The sequence below is a fragment of the Vigna radiata genome, chromosome 5 (genome assembly GCF_000741045.1).
Source record: "Vigna radiata var. radiata cultivar VC1973A chromosome 5, Vradiata_ver6, whole genome shotgun sequence".
Lineage (NCBI taxonomy): Eukaryota > Viridiplantae > Streptophyta > Magnoliopsida > Fabales > Fabaceae > Vigna > Vigna radiata.
This window is the reverse complement of record NC_028355.1, coordinates 23,308,449-23,327,564: the sequence shown is the minus strand read 5'-3', so window position 1 is coordinate 23,327,564 and position 19,116 is coordinate 23,308,449. Positions and strand designations below refer to the sequence as shown.

General features: G+C 32.5%; 3 protein-coding genes across 9 annotated transcripts; 2 read left to right on the top strand and 1 right to left on the bottom strand.

Moving 5' to 3' along the window:
- Positions 1–261: 261 nt before the first annotated feature.
- Positions 262–1,726, top strand: LOC106760758. The gene has a single exon (XM_014644177.2). The coding sequence runs from the start codon at positions 387–389 to the stop codon at positions 1,317–1,319; it is 933 nt and encodes a 310-aa protein (XP_014499663.1). The 5' UTR covers positions 262–386; the 3' UTR covers positions 1,320–1,726.
- Positions 1,727–9,498: 7,772 nt separating this feature from the next.
- LOC106760750 (nitrate regulatory gene2 protein) lies at positions 9,499–12,787 on the top strand. The gene is made up of 4 exons (XM_014644164.2): positions 9,499–10,750; positions 10,877–11,058; positions 11,162–11,385; positions 11,914–12,787. Exons 1-4 carry the CDS (start codon positions 9,904–9,906, stop codon positions 12,662–12,664), a joined length of 2,004 nt encoding a protein of 667 aa, XP_014499650.1. The 5' UTR covers positions 9,499–9,903; the 3' UTR covers positions 12,665–12,787.
- Positions 12,788–13,080: 293 nt separating this feature from the next.
- LOC106760752 (pentatricopeptide repeat-containing protein At2g06000) lies at positions 13,081–19,051 on the bottom strand. 7 transcript variants are annotated; one of them, XM_022781039.1, is made up of 4 exons: positions 16,774–19,051; positions 15,865–16,129; positions 15,637–15,712; positions 13,081–13,491 (listed from the first exon to the last, which is right to left on the bottom strand). In XM_022781039.1, exon 1 carries the CDS (start codon positions 18,505–18,507, stop codon positions 16,945–16,947), a length of 1,563 nt encoding a protein of 520 aa, XP_022636760.1. In that variant the 5' UTR covers positions 18,508–19,051; the 3' UTR covers positions 13,081–13,491; positions 15,637–15,712; positions 15,865–16,129; positions 16,774–16,944. The 7 variants fall into 7 exon arrangements, with proteins under 7 accessions (XP_022636760.1, XP_022636761.1, XP_014499655.1 ...); XM_022781040.1 differs by having other exon boundaries at positions 15,926–16,129; XM_014644169.2 differs by lacking the exon at positions 13,081–13,491 and adding an exon at positions 14,575–14,976.
- Positions 19,052–19,116: the final 65 nt, after the last annotated feature.

Genomic DNA, 19,116 nt, shown 5'->3' with positions numbered 1-19,116 from the left:
AGAACGGCGAGAAAGTGATTGGCTCTTACCAGACTTCTAGTAGAAGGAACACATGAATTAATCAAACATTAAACAAAATAAAAAAAATCTAAAAACTATATAAGTATCAGATTATACAATTAAAGGATAACTAAAAATTAATTTAACTACCTAAAAATTAATTTAACTACTCGTATTAACAAGTATAAATATTTTGGAGACATGCACGTGTATTTAAAAAGACAAAGAATATAAAAAAGCAACTTTGAGAAAGATTAAAAAATTTACAGAATAAACTATTATTATACATCGTTATATAAATACTCAAAAGGAAATCCCACGAAGCACCCCAAAACACACGAAGCTTCTCTCTATTAGGCGAGAATAAGATTGAAATAGAAATAAAAATGGTAGGCGTTTTCCGGCGCTCCCTCTCCTTCCCAAACAAAAATCCGAACCGTCCATCACAAAAGCCTCACATATCCCACCACATCAGGTCCATCAGTCTTCCCTGCAGATCCCACCCTCTGATCTCCGAGATCAGAGACGAGATCAACGGCCTCAGATCGTGGGCCTCCACTTCCAAAGCCCAACAACAAAGTTGCACGACCCTTTCTCAGGGCTTGACCCTTCTCAAGGACACCCACGAGACCCTTCAACACATCCTCAACCTCCCTCAGACTCTAGAATCCCTCCGAAGCCACCCTCTCTGGCTCCACAACCTTCTAGAAGATTTCCTCCGCTTCGTCGACGCCTTCGGAATCTTCCAAACATCCGTCATGGCTCTCAAGGAAGAGCACTCCTCCGCCCAGATGGCCATAAGAAAACGCGACGACTCCAAGGTGGTCGCCTACGTAAAAGCCAGGAATAAAATCTCCAGAGAAATTGAAAAGATCGTGTCTGTTCTCCGATGTGTCAGTCTTGCCCAACACCAACAACATTGCACGCAGCAGGCTCCAACGTCCCTCGTGGACGCCGAACTGAGACACGTCATCGCGGACGTTATGTCCGTGACGGTGTCCGTTTCCGTTGCGCTGTTCAACGGGATGGCAGCGTCGTTCGCGCCTCGAAGGTTGTCGTGGGCGCAAATGGTGAAGCTGTCGAGAAAAGGTGGGAGGGTGAAGAAGGATCACGAAGAGCTTCGAGAACGGGATGTGGTGGAAATGGAAAGTCTTCGGAATCTGAAGAAGAAAGGCGACGAAGAAGTGAGATTGGTTTTGAAGAAAATGCGGGATTTGGATGAATGTATTTCCGCCATTGAAAACGATACCGAGAAGGTCTTGAGGGCTTTGATAAACTCTCGGGTCGCTCTGCTCAATCTTCTTACCCTTACACAGTAGATCTCATTTTTTCTTTTTCTTTTTAATTATTGAGATTATTTTTTAACAAACTTCATTCTTTTTAATGTATCTTCCTTACGAAATTAGAAAAATTTTCACGTTCTTATTCTTTGTAAAAACACGTGTATGATTGGAACATGTTGAGTTTAATCCAAATAGATTATTTTTTGTTGTATCCTAGGCTGTCTCCTTGGATAACCTTGGTTACGTTCGTCATGATTGAGTAGTGTGTAAGGTAGTTCTCTGAGCTATCTCAATTTTATCAGAAAAAAGGAAGCCAATCTTTCTTCCAAATTTGCGAGGAATCTACATTTTATACAACAACGAACTTTTGAAGACGTAATTAGAAGTTTAATGTGATTGATATTGTGGTTTATACCATAATATTTACAAAATGTGAAAGTTTGTTTATGGAATAAATATTGTCAAAAAGGTATTGGAGGAGCGCATACTTTAATTAAACAAAATAGACAATTTTTTGTTTTGTTTTGATAATAGAATATTTATAGCATTTTTCTCTACTAAAAGTAATTAGTCACATGTTTAACACCCTGGCCACCAATCCCTAAGTGAGACCATCTTCACGTTTAAAAATAATACAAGTTAAATTATATTTTTGAACCATGCATATACATTATTTAGGAAAGGAATATAGGAATAAGATTTTAATAACATAAGAAAATAAAAGAGATGGGTGATGAGTGATGATCCATTAGTTATGCACATGGCATGTTGACGGTTCTTGATTGGAAGAAGACATGGAGAATGATTACAACACCACTTGCACTTTTTAGAGGTATTTTGATCGTTAAAAAAAAAGTTAATTTTTATATTTATAGAAAAATTTTAAAAAATAAATATTAAATGTAAAATGTGTAAAGATGTTAAAAAAATAATAATACACATGATAAAAAGGTAGCACGTTGAGCTACTATCACGGTTTGAAAATTAATTGGACCACACGATTTGCTATGCCTCCTTCTTCTTCTTAATCATGATCATTATTATTTCTTTTATAGCTTCAATCATTCCTTAATTATTGGCAGTGTTGCTGAAGAAAACGAAGGTTTGTTTGCAATCATTGGTGTTGCTTCCTCGTGGTCCACCGGCAGAGACAGCCCATTTTCGCTCACTACAGTGTGGAATGGGCCTTCATCTAGCAGGCCCAATTATCTAATCTAAACCCAGTGTGGTCCCTCTTTATTTTATTGTGTTAGTTAGTTCCAACTGTACCGTGTTAGAATTTAAATATCTCAATGTCAATTACGTTTTGCTTTCAAGAGGAATGGTCAAAAGTCAAATCCCACCCTTCAAAACTCTATATGATTCTTTTAATCGTATTTTAATGGTTAAATTAGTAACTGAATCCCCACGTTTTGATGAAAGTTTGAAGTGCACCTCTATAATTTATTTCTTAATTAAATCCTTATTCTTTTATAATTAGGTGATTAAATTTGTTAAATTTTAAAAGCCATGTTTTTATTTATCCTAATAATATTAACTCGATCACAGTTTTATCTTTAAAAATTATTTGGAATGGTGTTAAAAAACACTATATAAATAAAATACACAATTTAATAATGTGTTTAAATTCTCTGTTGAGCAATACTCAACGCTAAAAACATACTGAATATTAATATTTTAAACATTTTTTTTAATATATTTAAAACATCAAAATCAATGTTTATTGGTGTTTTGAAAATCCAGTAAAAAAAATAATAATGCATATAAATCCGGTAGAGAATTAAATTTATTAATGATTCAATAATATAAAATAAATGCATTTATAAGTTTTGATGATTATTGAGACAGTGGTAGTGGTGGTAGGACACTATTCAAAATAATTCTGGACATTTATGAGTAATTAGCCGAATAAAGATGATAATGGTGGATGGCTTTTGAATTGAAACTTTTTCCTACGATTAATAATGTCTTTGGCTGGAAATATACTGCATTAGGTGAAAGCGGAAAAGTTAGTTAAAACTTAGGAATTAATAGGTAGTTGAAAGTAAAAAATTGACAAGTAGAAAATTGTTGAAATAATTTACAAATATAAATAGTAAAAAAATAATTTACAAATATAAATAGTAAAAATATAATTTACAAATATAAATAGTAAAAAATTAATTTACAAATATAAATAGTAAAAAATAAATTTACAAACATAATGGTTTTATTTTGTTCATGAGGTATGTTTATAGTATTTACTTTTATTATATTTTTACAAATCAACCATTTGAATTACATCTTTTTCAACATTAATTGTTATATTTTTTTATACCACTTAATATATTATTCATCTATATTCTACCTTAAAATATTTTTGATCACGTTTAGGATAGTAAAACTATCCCAATTTTAAGTAAACACCGTTTTTTTTATTACGTTAATAAGGTAAAGGATAAAAATATAATATAACATAACATAGTACAATTTATCAATACTTTGATGTTTAAACCAAAATACAATAAATATAGTAAATATTATAACCATTGTAAGTAATAATCCACCTTGTGGGTAGAAAGAAAACAAACAAAATATATATAATTAAATCTGAAATTAATTTTAAAATGTATTAAAAGAAACGGTTAATAAATAATTTAAGGATAAAAATAAGTAACAAACTAAAATCTTAAAAAGTTAGTGTCTGAGAATCAGTAAATACGAAATAAAACGTATTTACAATAACAAAACTAATAAGGTTATATTTAACACAATAAACCAGAAGTTAAAAAACATTTTAGACGTTGAAAGTTTACTTGATTGCTACGTATTCGATGACTATACGTTGAAATAAGTAATATAATATAAATTGACACAAATAGAGGTGCTAAAACGATATTATACATTTTTTTACTATAAATTTGTTTGCACACACATATGCAGGTTTGTTTTTGTTTCACATTATATTTACCAACAATTTGATAATGTAAAAAATGAAAAAGAAAAAAAAAACATGTATACAACATAATATTTACGGTTCGTGCTTTAGAAATATAAATGTGCAAAAGAAGCCTAATTTGTTATTTTAATTATATTTAAAAAAATCTCTCCTTTGTTAGACATTAGCAAATGATGGCAGCATGTCTTTTTAATTTCCCTTATTCTACTTTTTATAATTTGGAACGTTCGAACGAAATATCCAAATACATAGAAAAGAAAAAAAAAGAAAAGAAGAAGCATATCCAGATAGGTAAAATATTGTCCATCAAAATAATACTATTCTAAAATATTTTTTATCAATAAAAATATTTATATGTATATAAATTTATGTTTATGTATTATTTTATTTGTAAGACCTTTTATGTTTATGTATTATTTTATTTGTAAGACCTTGTAACGCCCGGAACAACTATTCCTATATTACTTTAGGTTAATCACGTTTATTTGTTGATATGAGTAGGAAAATTAATTTTTTTAAACTATTCTTCAACTGTATAGTTTAATACCTATACCGTCTTTAGATCCCTCTCATTCTAGTATCCGTTCGATTCGTCCATGTGTCCTTTACACTGAAAATCTATCAAAAACCATTCCTTATCTGTGTCTTTTACATCGACATTCACTTCCCACACTTGTCAGCGTCCGAATATCAAATTAACAATAAAAAAATGAATATCTAAAAAAAGAAAATAACAAATATCTATATTTGAAGTGCATCATTACACCTTAAAAGAGAAAAAAAAAACCGTTAAATATAAGAAAAGGAATATATGTGGGATCCTTCAACACAACAGTCTCCTCTAAGCAAGAACAGAATTGTTTTACTAAAGAAAAGTATGAAGAGATTGAGAAGTAGATTTTATTTGAAAGTAAACTATGATTACGACAACATAGCCTAAAGTTATGGTTGTCTGTAAAATGGACCATAGCAGATGAAAAGATAAATCTCTAACGACTTTATCTACTGACATCGACCCACCAAAAAAGCAACATATCCCTCTAAAAAAATTACAATTTCCCAATTATCATACATATGTTACGTATTTAGTAGCAGACTTTTCCCATGTTTCTGTCGGACTTGGTGTCTGTGATTGGTATTGGACCTTTTCTAAAGATGTCAAAATATATTTTATTCTATGACCTAACTTAGTTTATTATTACGACTTTGGGTTCAACTATTTTTTTTTTTAATTTTATTTAAGATACGAGTTAAATTAACTCAATTCATTTATTTCATAAATTAAACACATTCGAATGAATTGAAAATAAATTATGTGAATCAAAAATAGATTAATATCTAATTTATAGATACTAATTTTTTATTTATTTTATGATAATTATTTACTATTTTTAATTATATTAGTTAATAATTAGATACTTTAAAATATTAAAATATTATTTAATATTAATGTGAATTAAAAATACATTAATATATAATTTATAGGTAATAATTTTTTATTTATTTTGTATTATAATTATTTAGTATTTTTAAATATATTAATTAACAATTAAATACTTTTAAATATTAATAACTAAATAAACCTTCGAGTTGACATTTAATATTTATGTGATAATATTGGAAGAAATAGATAAACATTTTTTGATTTTATTATTATGACTAAATAAACCTAGTCAATAAACTCTAAGTTTATGAAATAAATTATTATTGAATAAGTTAACTTATTAATCTACGAATTAGATTACGATATTTTTAACTCATTAAAAAAGAATAATTTTGGATTGATTTATTTTTAATCCATCATTTGACGTAGAAATAGGATGTGGCACGACATAGGAAGAAGGCAGAATAAAAGAAGAAAGGCAGTGTAGTAAGAAAAGATAAAGAAGCAAAGACACATGGCTACCACACTCAAAGGCGAGTTGGAATTCCACCCAACACTTTCTTTTTCTGTAAAGACAAATTTAATTTCCCATCAATGCCAAAGGCGTGCATTGCAAACTTTTCTCCAACTATCATACTTTTCTTTCCATTGCAAATTTTTATTGGGTTAAATATGTTTTTATACTTTGGAGCGATTTTGGTTTTAGTCCCTCTTCTAAACTAAGCTACAATGGCGATTTTGGTTTTAGTTCCTCTTTCAAACTAAGGTACAATTTAGTCTTTCAACTTTAAAAAACTCTGGTTTTAGTCCTTTTTATCAAATTTTTTTAACTTTATTTGCGGTTTCAAAATGTATCAAACAGTATAAACAATCTAAATGTTATAATGAAACGCGTTTAAAAAATTTGATAAAAAGGACTAAAACCAAAATTTTCTAAAGTTGAAAGACTAATTGTACCTTAGTTTGAATAAATGACTAAAACCAAAATCGTCGCAAAGTATAGGAACTAAAAACATATTTAACCCAACTTTATTTTAACAATTTTTTTAGGATAAAACCTATATCATCATTTTATTGGTTTATTTAAATTTATATTTAAAAAAATATTTGAAACAGATTAATCACAAACTTTCACATATACATTATTAAAATATTATTAAAAAATGTAGTTAAAAAGAACTTTTTCCTTTCCATTATCTCTCACCTTAATCATTTTGCCTCTATACCAACCCTTGGACTTCCCTTTGAACTTAATGAACTCAAATCATATCGTTTTGATTCTTTCATCCATCCTCCTTATGATCGATAAAAAAAGCTAGCAATGATTGGTATTAATGGCGAAGTTGAAAATTGGTGAAAATTAACGGAGTGCTATGCTACTACCAATAGTTTCCTACTGGCCATGATTGGACATCAAATGCCATTATAATTTTATAATCACAACACGATTATATTTTCTATGTTAACAATTATTTTTAACAATAAATTATATGTTACTATTTTATTAATTTATATATTTAAATCGAATGAATCATAAAATGTCATAAAATATAATATAAATATTTATAAAAAATTGTAAAAAAAATTATTAAAAAATCATTTTCCTTATATTTTACACCTTTTTTATTCATTAATTACGAAACTTCAAAAGTTAGCTTCTCGAAGTCATACTAATTCAGTGCTTTTCTTTTCCTCCACGACACCAATGTTGTATTTCATGTCAAATATGGAAAATTTTCTATTCGAATTTTAACTTTCACTTTGATAAAACTAACCTCTTTCAACTGTCAAAATATATTCCGAATTTGGTAGCGTATAAAATAATTTACATATTGGTTATGATTGATTTTTCTAGGAAGAATTTATATTAATAATGTATAATATATGTCACATGAATTCAATTCAATTTATATAAAAATTAACGTCCTAATTGAAATTATTTTCATTATTACTCAATTTTTTTATCTTTATTTAACGTAAATTTTTTATTTTCACTTTATTTTTAATAATATTTTTAAAGGGTGATGATGCACTCCTTTTTAAGTTACCAAAACCTTAATCATACATAATATTCTTTTATTATTGTTTATCACAACCACGGAATATTCTACTTGTCTGAAATCTCTATTCGAAAAACTTTCAATATAATAATGAATTCTCACATTTAGAATTCTTCACTCATATTAATTTATTTGAATTGGTTATATAAAAAACAAGTCTAACACTACACTTTTTAAAAGAGAATTCATGAAAGATATTCGACAATAATAAAACACGAACAAGGTCTATATAAAAAAATTAGATATACTTTTATCATAAAATATTAAGGTAACGATAAATTTACAAGTCTTATCTTTTATAAAATATTCTACTTTTTTTTTTATTCTTAACATAAAATATAAATTCACACTTAAATGTTCAATAAACATAAAAAATAATTATATGCTAATTGTCATTCTCAAACTTTGTATATTCTTTAAGATTTTAAGATTATATACAAAGGTATACATTACAATACACTGAAAATAAGAAAACTAAGCAAAGAATTTATTTTGGTCACCCTTGAATTTAAAGCTTTGTTTTGGAGAAGTTTGTATCGTATTTAAAAAATAAATAAAATCTAAATCAGTATTTCTATTAGTTTTTATTTATTGATGATTTTTTCAGTATCGGTACAAACGATAGATAAATCGTTAAGAAAAAAAAACACATTTTCTTGTCTAAAAAATCCATTCATAATATTATTATTAGAAAATATAAACAACATATTCTTTAGCAATTAATCTTCGTTGACTAAATAGTAACAAAAGATAAAGAAAATAGTAATAACTATTAATAAGTATCCAATAAAATGGTAAAAATAACAAAATATTGACAATAAAGTAATGAATTTAGTTCGATTCTAAATGAATACACTCAAATAAAAGATTATCAAATTTGCTGAATTTAATTAAGATGAAATCTTATCAGGGGAAAAATCTAAATTAATTTATAATAAAATCAAACATTATCAAATTTGATGAATTTATTTAATATGAAATCTTAATCCGAATCAATCAAGCCTCCTTTAATTTATAATAAATTCTTAACATAAAAACTCAATTCTAGAAATGCATTCCAATTAAAATCTTAAAAATTTATTACCGTAAAAACTCTATACTATGAATGCATTGCAATTAAACTCTTAGAAGGAAAAGGCTGCAGTGCCAACTTTTTAAAAGTACGATAACTGTTAAAAAATATATTCCTATTCAGACATCCATCTTCTTACCATTACAGTAATATTTTTGGGAATAACTGGTCCAAGAAAAGTAACAGTAATTAAACTTATTTAATAATTCGTACTTTTCACCAACATGGTAATTTTTTTAATTTTTAATTTTTTATAGAATGGGTTTGAATTTGATTAACAAAAGACACGCAGATGAGTTGTGGAAAAGAATAAAAGAAAAAGAAGAAAAACAACATGTACGACAAGTTTCACCTTACCGTGTTTTACTTAAAAAAATCTTTTTTCCCCTTTTTAGCAAATATTCCACAAAATTTGAATACATCTAACGGCGATGACTGTAGTTCGCGTCACTTGTTCTTGTTGTTGTCTTTTTTGATAGAATAATTTAATATTTAAATATATGAAAATTTGTTAATGTATTCATGGAAAAAAATAAAACAAATTCTAGAATGACGTTTTACTAAGAAGTTTTAAGAAATAATATTTTAAAGATTAATTACAATAAATCATAGATTATTTTATCATTAAATTACAAATAAAAATATATAATTTTCCAGTTTTATAAAATTATGATCATTAAAATATAACTTATAAATATTAACGTAACATTAAACAGCGAATTATTTTAACATTAAGTTAGTAATAAATTATTTATGTCAAACATTATACCAAATTTATTTAATTTTAGAACAAAATTAAGATGTTGTTGAATTTACATTTTCGCTGGTAATGAAAGAGTGAAAAAAAAAAAAAAACTCAAAAAATGAGAACAAAGAGACGTTACATGCGGTACCCGCCACTTTATTATAACAGTTGCACTAAGCGGTCCAGTCTTACCATAATAAACCCAATTGCATAACACAATAATCAAATTCACCAATTAACACAAAACGTGTATCCATCTTTTTCCAATCACTATAACCAAATCGTTTCACAGTTCCAAGCGTCGGAACTGCAAAATATCACTTTCTTTTCCAACAATACCACTCTTTCCAAAAGATTAAATATTTTTACTAAATTTTATCTCGCCTTAAGCAGGCCTCGCCGCCGGTGACTGCTCGGAGCAATGGGCTGCAACACCTCGAGGCTTGACCGGCTACCGGCAGTGGCGCTGTGCCGTGACCGTTGCAAGTTCTTGGACGAAGCGCTCCGCCAAAGCTACGCACTCGCCGACGCTCACGTGGCGCACATGGAGTCACTCAGAACACTTGGACCCGCTCTCCTCTGTTTCTTCGACGGTTTCGACGATTCCGACGAAACGAATGTCCCAAACAAGGAAACAAAGACTTCTGTCGCGAAATCTGAACCACCGCCTCGTTCGCCTTCTTCCCTTAGTTCAGACTCAGATGATACGCATGTTCACGTTCTTTTGCATTCTGAATCGGAAACCGAAGAAGCGGAGAAAGAAGAGTTCCAATCGTTCGCGCAGGCTCGTTATGATTACTCTCCATTTTCTCCTCCTCGTTCAGGCGGATACTTCGGGTCGAAGCCGCCGTCGCCGCCGCCGCCGCCTAGCGGCTCGGCATGGGACTTCCTTAACTTCTTTGAGCCGTACGAGAAGTACCACGTGCCGTACATTCCCAGCGGCGGTGACGCTGACGCCGCCGAGAAGGAAGAAGGGAAAGTTGTGAAACGTGACGTGAATAAATTGAAGGCAGAAAATGGAGAAGCGAGGAAGAATAAGAAGAATGGTGATTTGAAGGAAAAGAAGGTGGTTTTGGAGAAAGAGGAAGTGGTTTTAGTTTCAGAGCAGTGTAGTGACTCTATGAAAGTGAAATCAGGGAAAGGTTTTTCCGAGGCTGTGAAAGAGATTCAGATTCTGTTTGAGAGAGCGTCGGAGTCAGGGAACCCAATTTTGGAATTGTTGGACGTTGGGAAACTTCGTTATCATCGAAAATTTGATCTCAATCCGGGTAAGCATGATGGTGCATGCGTTTTTGTTTTTTTTCCACGTTTGTTGTTTTTTTTTTTTAAATTTTGTTGTATCTGCTGTTGATTTAACTTAAACTAACGAACAAGTGAGAGGGTTTTGGGATCAGTTTCATGCAAGATGATGCATGTGTTTACTCCTTCAAGTCCTCTCGGAGCTAAATGCATGGAATCTCCATTGCTTGTACGGAGAATGGGATCTGAGAGTGAAGAAGTTTGTAGTTACGGAAATCTCTCTTCTACTCTGAAGAAACTATGTATGTGGGAGAGGAAGCTGTATCATGAAGTCAAGGTATAAACTCTTTTTTTTTTAGTTGTAAAAATGGTGATAAGTTTCTCCAAAGAGTTCAATTCATCGATTTCTTATTCAATAATCATTGTGTTTACTTTCTCAGGCCGAGGAGAAATTGCGCATGCTTCATCAGAAGAAGTGTAAGCAGTTGAGACGAATGAAACAAAAGGATGCCGATGCACAGAAAATTGATTCTGTTCAAACTTTCATTGGGATTTTAGCTACAAAAATGAAAATTTCTATCCAAGTAGTTGACAAGATATCAATTACAATTAGTAAGTTGAGGGAAGAGGAGTTGTGGCCGCAGATCAACCGGTTTATTCTCACGTAAGTCGGTAACAAAAGCTTCTTGTAACTAAATCTGTTCTGAATTGTTTTAACCTCTTTAGTTGGCACTTGGCAGATGCCTCATATAGCCATCATGATCTAAGCAATAATATTTGATTGTTTATAACTCAGTTTTTTAGAAGTTAGTAGCTAAGAATTAGTATATTTCACTCTTGATGGCCGTTATGTTGTTTTTTAGCCTGTGGGTAACAGTTTTTTATAATCTTATACTATGCCAACAACCATTGCAGGCATGATTAGCACGAGCGAGAAAACAATGACATCCCAGTGTTGCATTTGAAAACAATGACATACCTTGTTCTGTATCAAACTGAGATTACGAGATATTAGATAATAAATAAATTAAGAAAACATAATCGTATCTGGGCATGTTTATTTTTAAGTTTATATATTTATATAATATGTTTTCAAAGCTGTATTGAACATTAACGCATCTATATTGTAGTCATCTAAAAGATCTCCTTTACTTTCTTCTCCCTTGCTAATGACTGTTCATGTATGGAAAAGGTTTCTAGGAATGTGGAGAGACATGCAAGAATGTTATAAATGTCAATATCAAAAAATTGTTGAAGGCAAAACTTTAGATGCCTCTTCCTTAAGCAGAAAGCATGGCAGTGATCATATTGATGCAACAATGAAGCTCAAATCTGAGATACAGAAATGGAACTTGAGCTTCTTAGATTGGATTCAAGCACAGAAGTCTCATGTGAAAGCGTTGAATGGTTGGCTCGTAAGATGTCTATTATATGAACCTGAAGAAGTACCCGATGACTCAACTCCCTTTTCACCCAGTAAGATTGGGGCACCGCCTGTGTTTGTCATCTGCAACAAATGGTCGAGAGCAGTAGATAATCTCTCAGAGAAGAATGTAATTGAAGCCGTGAATGGGTTTATGCTCAGATTGAATGAGCTCTTGGAAAAGCATATTTTGGAGCTCCAACAAAAACTAACATTGGACAAAGAATTAGAGAAAAAAGTGAAAATGTTGGACAGGGAGGAGCAAAAGATGCACAAAGTGGTGCGTGCTAGAGAGAAACAAATGGTTCCCGTTGGTAGAGAAGATTTTGAAGCACTGTTACGAGGGGATGCTGTGCATCATGCTGATATTGTTGATACCACTAACCTACAATTAGGTTTGAAGCAGATCTTTGGTGCCATGGAGAGGTTCACTGACACCACTGCTCGCTTGTATGAAGAACTTTGCCAACAAATTAAGCAAGAGGACCATGTTTTGGGAGAATCCAACAAAAATAACTAGCTTCGGACTTTTTTGATTCGATGAATTTTGTAGGATTGATGATGTTATCGCAATTTTCGAACCTAGTCTTTTTGCACACAGTATCTCAAATTTTGTTGGAGGAAAACATTTGTTTACTTGATCTGTTAATTGTTAATAATGAAATTCCTATGACAAAACCAGTTTTAGAAGCTAAAAACCTAAATTGCTCTAGTTCAGGGTCCCTTCTAATTTTCGGTCTCCGTGCTTCCGAGACAGAACCTTTATATTTTTCTCAGAAATTATTCATCACTTTTAGATGTAACTACGGGTATGAAATTTAGTTTCTAGAATGAATTTAGCACTGGAAAAAAAGATTGTTTTGATAATCTAATCTATAGGTAAAATGATCATGAAAAAAAGGTCAATTCCTATGTTTATATATAAAAAAAAAGAGTGAGGAATAATGAAAGATAGGTGAAAAAACAATGATGTCAAAATATCATTTTTCTTAGTTAGCACTATGCAGAGAAAATTTAGGATCTGAATTACGTTGAGAGTGTTGAAACTATAAACTCTTGGAAACCGTTCCTTTGTTTGTTCCAGTGGCTGATCGAGTCGTCGCTTTGGTGGTTTTGTTTTTTCCGGAACGTGAACGATGGCCCCTTTTATTTGTCGTCCTGTTTCTGCGGCTGCTGAGTTTTTCTTTGGTCCCAACCCTCTATCAACTTGTTTCAACTTCAGTACGGAACCGGTAACTCTTACTCTAAGTAGAACTATGTACTTCCTTCTTCAAACTCTCTCTGTACTCTTCATTTTGCTTCATATGGCTACCTTAACCAGTACTCACATCTCTTTTTAACATGCCACTGATATGATGAAAAATGTTTCAAGCTAACCATATTTCATTGATAAAGAAAAAAAAAAAATAAGTAAAGGATAAAAAACTTTATTGTTTAATATAAACATCATCAATAGAAACAAATAGTACTACTTATTTATTTATATTAATTAATCTCGAATTTTCTTCAAACAAACCACCTCTCTTTAATCCTATATATTTCTTTTCTTTCCCACACAATCTATTTTTTCTCCCAATTTCCATCTTTATCGGTCACACCTTACCCATGATGGGAACTTTTGTCTCTCGTAATTGACCCTCCATGTTATGTTGAGAGTCAACAACCAAATTGAATCTTCTAAAAACTAAATTGAAAGTAACAAATAAAACCCAATTGATTTTGTAACAAATTCAATACCTATCTATTCCCTAACTCTGGTATTTCACCTGTTAAGTGGATGAGTAACATTGAAGCTTGCATTCACACGCGTTCAAGGTGGAAGGCTCGTAGGTCAACGGATTTAAACAAGGTCGTTTTATTTATATTTCGTTTTGGAGAAAATGTCAAATACATTATGTTCTTACGGTTGGAAAGTTTGTGTGGTTTTTTAGATTTGGCAGGTGCGGGTAGATTTCATTGTTTCACTCTATACTGTAATTCCAATTTTCGAAAATAGTTGATAAAAAAAAATCATCCGATAAATCTTTTATCAGATTTCAAAATCTTACGAATTTTAATTTTGTCAAAGAAATTCAATAAAAAAAATATTCTTCATCGAATTTTATGAAACACAAAAATTGAAGTATAAGATTTCTTGAATTGCAAAGGATAACTTTGAAATTTTAAAAAAATTTGGTGCAAAGTGAAATGAATGGAGGTGCAGGCAGCCATCTCCATTTCAAGAATCTTCTTAGTTGTTTCCTCTTTCTAGCTTTCACTTATACATATCACTTATTTTCACTTTTTACTTTTTAGCATTTGTCTACCCCAGTAGATTTGATTCCCCTGATCTTTGTGTGATTTTATTTTCTGGCACCTGGACCCTGCGCTTTGGATCCATACACACTGGAATGCAACAGGTGCTTTCTACCAAAACCGATGACTCAGGTATGATACAACTCCCCACTTCATTCATCTCCAACGTCAGAACCAGGAAAAACCTATGTTTAACATTAAACACGTCGAAAAGGAGAGGCTCTACAGCCTTCATGTTGGACCTGTATTTGCAATTAGGACAGTACTAGACTCTATGTAATAATATATATTATTTTTGCTGATAAAACAAAACGAAATAAATATACAATAAAAACACTAAAAAAATATATATTCCCCATCAATACATATAAAATGGTTAATATCTTTGATGTATTATCCACTAATACATCACAGACACGCCTGTAGTTAAGATCATTTTTTGTATGTTAGTTCCTTCTCTACCTCTGCACAAGATTTTGTAAATGCCTCTTGCAAGTAGCTGAACCTTGCACAAAAATTCCAACCCCTTGCCTCTCTCTGCACAAGTAACGATTTCAGTGCCGTTTTCTCTGAAGGGGCTATAAGGCATAGCCGCTCTTTGGGACCCAATGACTCATTTTTGCCCTTTCGGTATCATTGATTTTGAAAATCTCTTTATTTTCTTAACGATTCTAACTCGTACAGCTTATTATTGTACTTCTTCAACGTTAATCGACATGTTCATGAAGAAATATATACAACACTAAAAAAAACCACCCAAATAGTTTACAGAGAAATAGAGTGAAAAAAAGAACAGTGGAATAAATCAACGCTAGGAGAAAAGAAAGTGAATTTAAAAATAATATATTTAGCGCGATTTTTAATATTCCTAACTCGAATAACACAGCAATATTGGTCTTAAAGAATAAGATACTATAATACATCTCATCACTTTTATCTTGTTACTCGTACTCTCCTTTACATAAGACAATCTAATTCAGTTTACTTGAGAAATATTGAAGAATAGGTAACGGTGTATTGATAATCTAGAGATAGCTGTGGTGAAAGATACACATTAATCGGTATCCATGCTTCTCACATCACATCATATTCGTTAACTCTAGTCATCTATCTAATATTAACAGCACAAACTTATAGTTATTGTACCACAGCCAACATGCAATTGATGGATTCGTGTATAAACGAAAGATAAGTTACCTCTTCATCAAATAGAAGTCTACATTTGTGAGCAAACCATTTCTCATTGGTTTGGTGGGTATCCTAGAACATAAGCCTGCACCAAAATTCAGAATTTATTCATATTCATTTAATTTCTAAGAGATAAAATAGCACAAAATATTAAAAATAAAATCCGCATTGATCCAAAAACAAAAGAAATTCAGATACAACTTTAATGTTTTCGAAGTTTTCATGCTCAATTTTTACCTATTCTCTATGCATCAATTCGGTCTAAAATAATGAGCCAAAAGTGGCAAGTTCAAATCACCTAGAGCCCACCAAGCACCCTTTTGTACCAATTGAGATATCTCAATAAAAGCGTTTTGCGGAGAAACCCCATGATGAAATGCTTTGTCCAATGCAAACGGATACCAACTTCCCATATGCCTCAAAACTCAGTAACTCAAGTGGTAAAGCTTACCAGATCTTGCAGAGTGATTTTATAACCACTAATCCATGCGCAGAAAACCGCCTGTATGGAGTCAATACACAGAATTTACTTAAGAACAAAGAATTGTTATTGAGTTTCGAACCACAGGAGGTTTTTTGCAAATGAACTGTAGTATTACAGAATTCCTAGCATTTGGCCAAAATCTTTCCACACAATCATGGATGACAACAATGTTCAAGAATATTGTTATACAACCACTTTCTATCCTGCATGTTACCAACTTTTGAGCCTACGAAGACAAGAATTTCCTTAATACTTCTCTTATCAAAAGTTTTGTCTCATCAAATCCTCGATAATACATCTCCTATCTTTGTACAAGATAGGATATTTACTATAAAGTTTACAAGAAAAAAGGGCCTGACATTTCATTTTATTCAATTTCTTTCAAGTAGAATTCAATATATCAAGTAAATGCACTTCGATATGAACAAGAAAATCAATTAACTAGCACTACAGTTTACAAAAGAAGAGACTGATAAAATCTATTTCATCTAAGAACAAAATTCAAAATCCAGAGGACAATGAAAAATCCGTGTTTGGGATTTTAAAAAGTTTTATGTCGGCTGTCAAAGGCCTACCAAAAGCCTCCTCCTCCTTTACTTGAGCTTGAGACTGGCTGAGACCATGAAAAATGAAAAATCAACTCAAAGTTAACTAGTGTATACCTAACTCCGGGTTCAAAAATAACCAGCTGAAACTTGGAGAGAATGACCATGCGATGTAAATACAATCCCCAGATAAATAAAAGAGGCATTCTGCCTCTGATGGTAGCAGTACTTTGATCCACACTGGAGACACGTGCACCCAGCACTCACGGTATATGGTCGAATACCTGTCTAACCAATGGTTTGCAATAGCACTTCAATAGCAGCAACAGGAACATCTGTATGTGTGCTTTTGTTATAAGATTTCTTCAATGTTGAAGCACTGCAGGGCAGGTTCTGAACAATAAATTCCTTAACACGGGCAGCTTCACGAGCCATTCCACCCTTCAAAAGACAGGATCTTAAATTATTTACAGTGATTTCATCCGGGGCACAACCAACAGCCAACATCTTATCAAAGATACTAATTGCTTCAAGCATTCTCCCTTTCATACAATGCCCAATAATAAGAATGGTATATGTTAACTTATCCGGCTTGCATCTATTCATTTCCATTTCTGCTACAACTTTATTAGCCTCGTCAACATTGCCGGATTTACAATATCCATCAATAACAGGATTATAGATAAATGGCTGTGGAACAATGTCCTTCCCATTCAACAGTCCCAAAATGTCGCGAGCTTCGTGTAGTCTGTTATTATTGCAAAGGCCACTGACAAGAACAGAGTATGTATATAAACTCGCACAAATGTTTTTGTCGTTCATTTTATGCCACATGTCCATTGCTTGGTGCACCTTCCCAACTCGAAAATACCCATTGATTAGAGAAGTGAAAGTAGCAACATCAGGTGGACAGCCATTGAGAAGCATTTTGCCACACAAGGCTTGTGCAGAGGCCATGTCACCCAACTTCCCAAATCCATCAATAAGAGCGTTAAAGGTAAACGTATTAGGCACAATTCCAGATCTAATCATTTCATCAAAAAGCAAAGTCCCCTCCTCCATCATACCCAATTTGCAATAACCCCCTATTATCGTCGTGTAACTAACAACATCAGGGTCAAACTCCCCATTCAAACAAATTTCCTTTAGCAAACTTCCAGCTCTATCCACCTCACTAATCCGACACAAACCATGAATAAGAGTATTATACGTAATTAAATCTGGCAAACAACCAAAACTCCTTATATCCTCAAGAAACTTAAAAGCCTCGCTAATTTCCCCTGCCCTGCACAACCCTCGCATTATAATGTTGACTGTGTAGGTTACCGGTTTATACCGTAACCTGATAAGCTCCCTAAACAGAAAAACAGCATCAAGTGCCTTATTCTGCCTAATCATAACGTTGAACAAGTCATTATACACAACAGCATTGACCCCAACATTACAATTACATTGAACATCCGCAAGCAGTTCCTTCGAAATATCTAACCTACCAACAACGGCATACGAAGAAACCAAAAACCCTAGCAACCAATTATCAGGAATCTGCCCGTCACACCTCATCCAATCATACACCAATTTCGCAGAACCGTGAAGATTCGATCCACAGAGTGACCTCAATAGCAGATTATACGTCAAATAAGAGTGACTCATGTGCAACTCGTGTCTACTGAATTCAACGAACTTGAAACCCAAATTGGGAATGTGCAACTTGTTAACGACCTCGTAAACGAGCGAAGGGGTCAGGTGCTTACTGAAATAGCCCAGGAAAGGGTCCACCGAGGAAGAGCGAACGAAAATGGTGCACGCGATCTTGACAAACCAGGCTTCGGCCATTCTGATCGAACCCATGGGTTCCAAGTCGATAACATCGGTTCTAATTCGCCGAACGTGCACGCTATTCGGGCTTTTCGTCGTTGGGCCAGCCTGGGCCTTGGATCTCACTATCAACGACGCCACACTTCTAGGTTCGCAATCAGAAAATGCGAGTGACGGAGATTCTGAAATATGGCAGAAAAAATGCTGCTGAGATAAAGACGCAGTTCGATTATAAACGTGATTTGTTGTTTGTAAGTGCTTCTGGAAGAACGAGGTAGTAAATGAAGATTGTGCTGTGTCTTGATTCCGCTATGGCTACCTGCTAGAACCTGTGTAGTGGATTTTAGTGGTTCTCTGACGCATGCGTGACCTAGGTAGGAAACACTTTTTTGCGGGTGGCTCCATTGAGTTCTGATATCTGTGAAGAATGGGAATCACGGTGGCGGGGAAGATAACGATTTTTGCTGAAGGAAGAAGACAAAGACTGCGTTTGGTGAAGGCAAAAGGGTTCCTACTGTTCTTTCCGCTTAATCTGCTTAGGGTTTTAGCATCTTTCGCCTCACCTGAGATGCCACCATTGCGCGTGTGAAATTTAGTTCTTTTTATAAAATAAATAAATAAATAAGAGGGGAAAAAATGGGT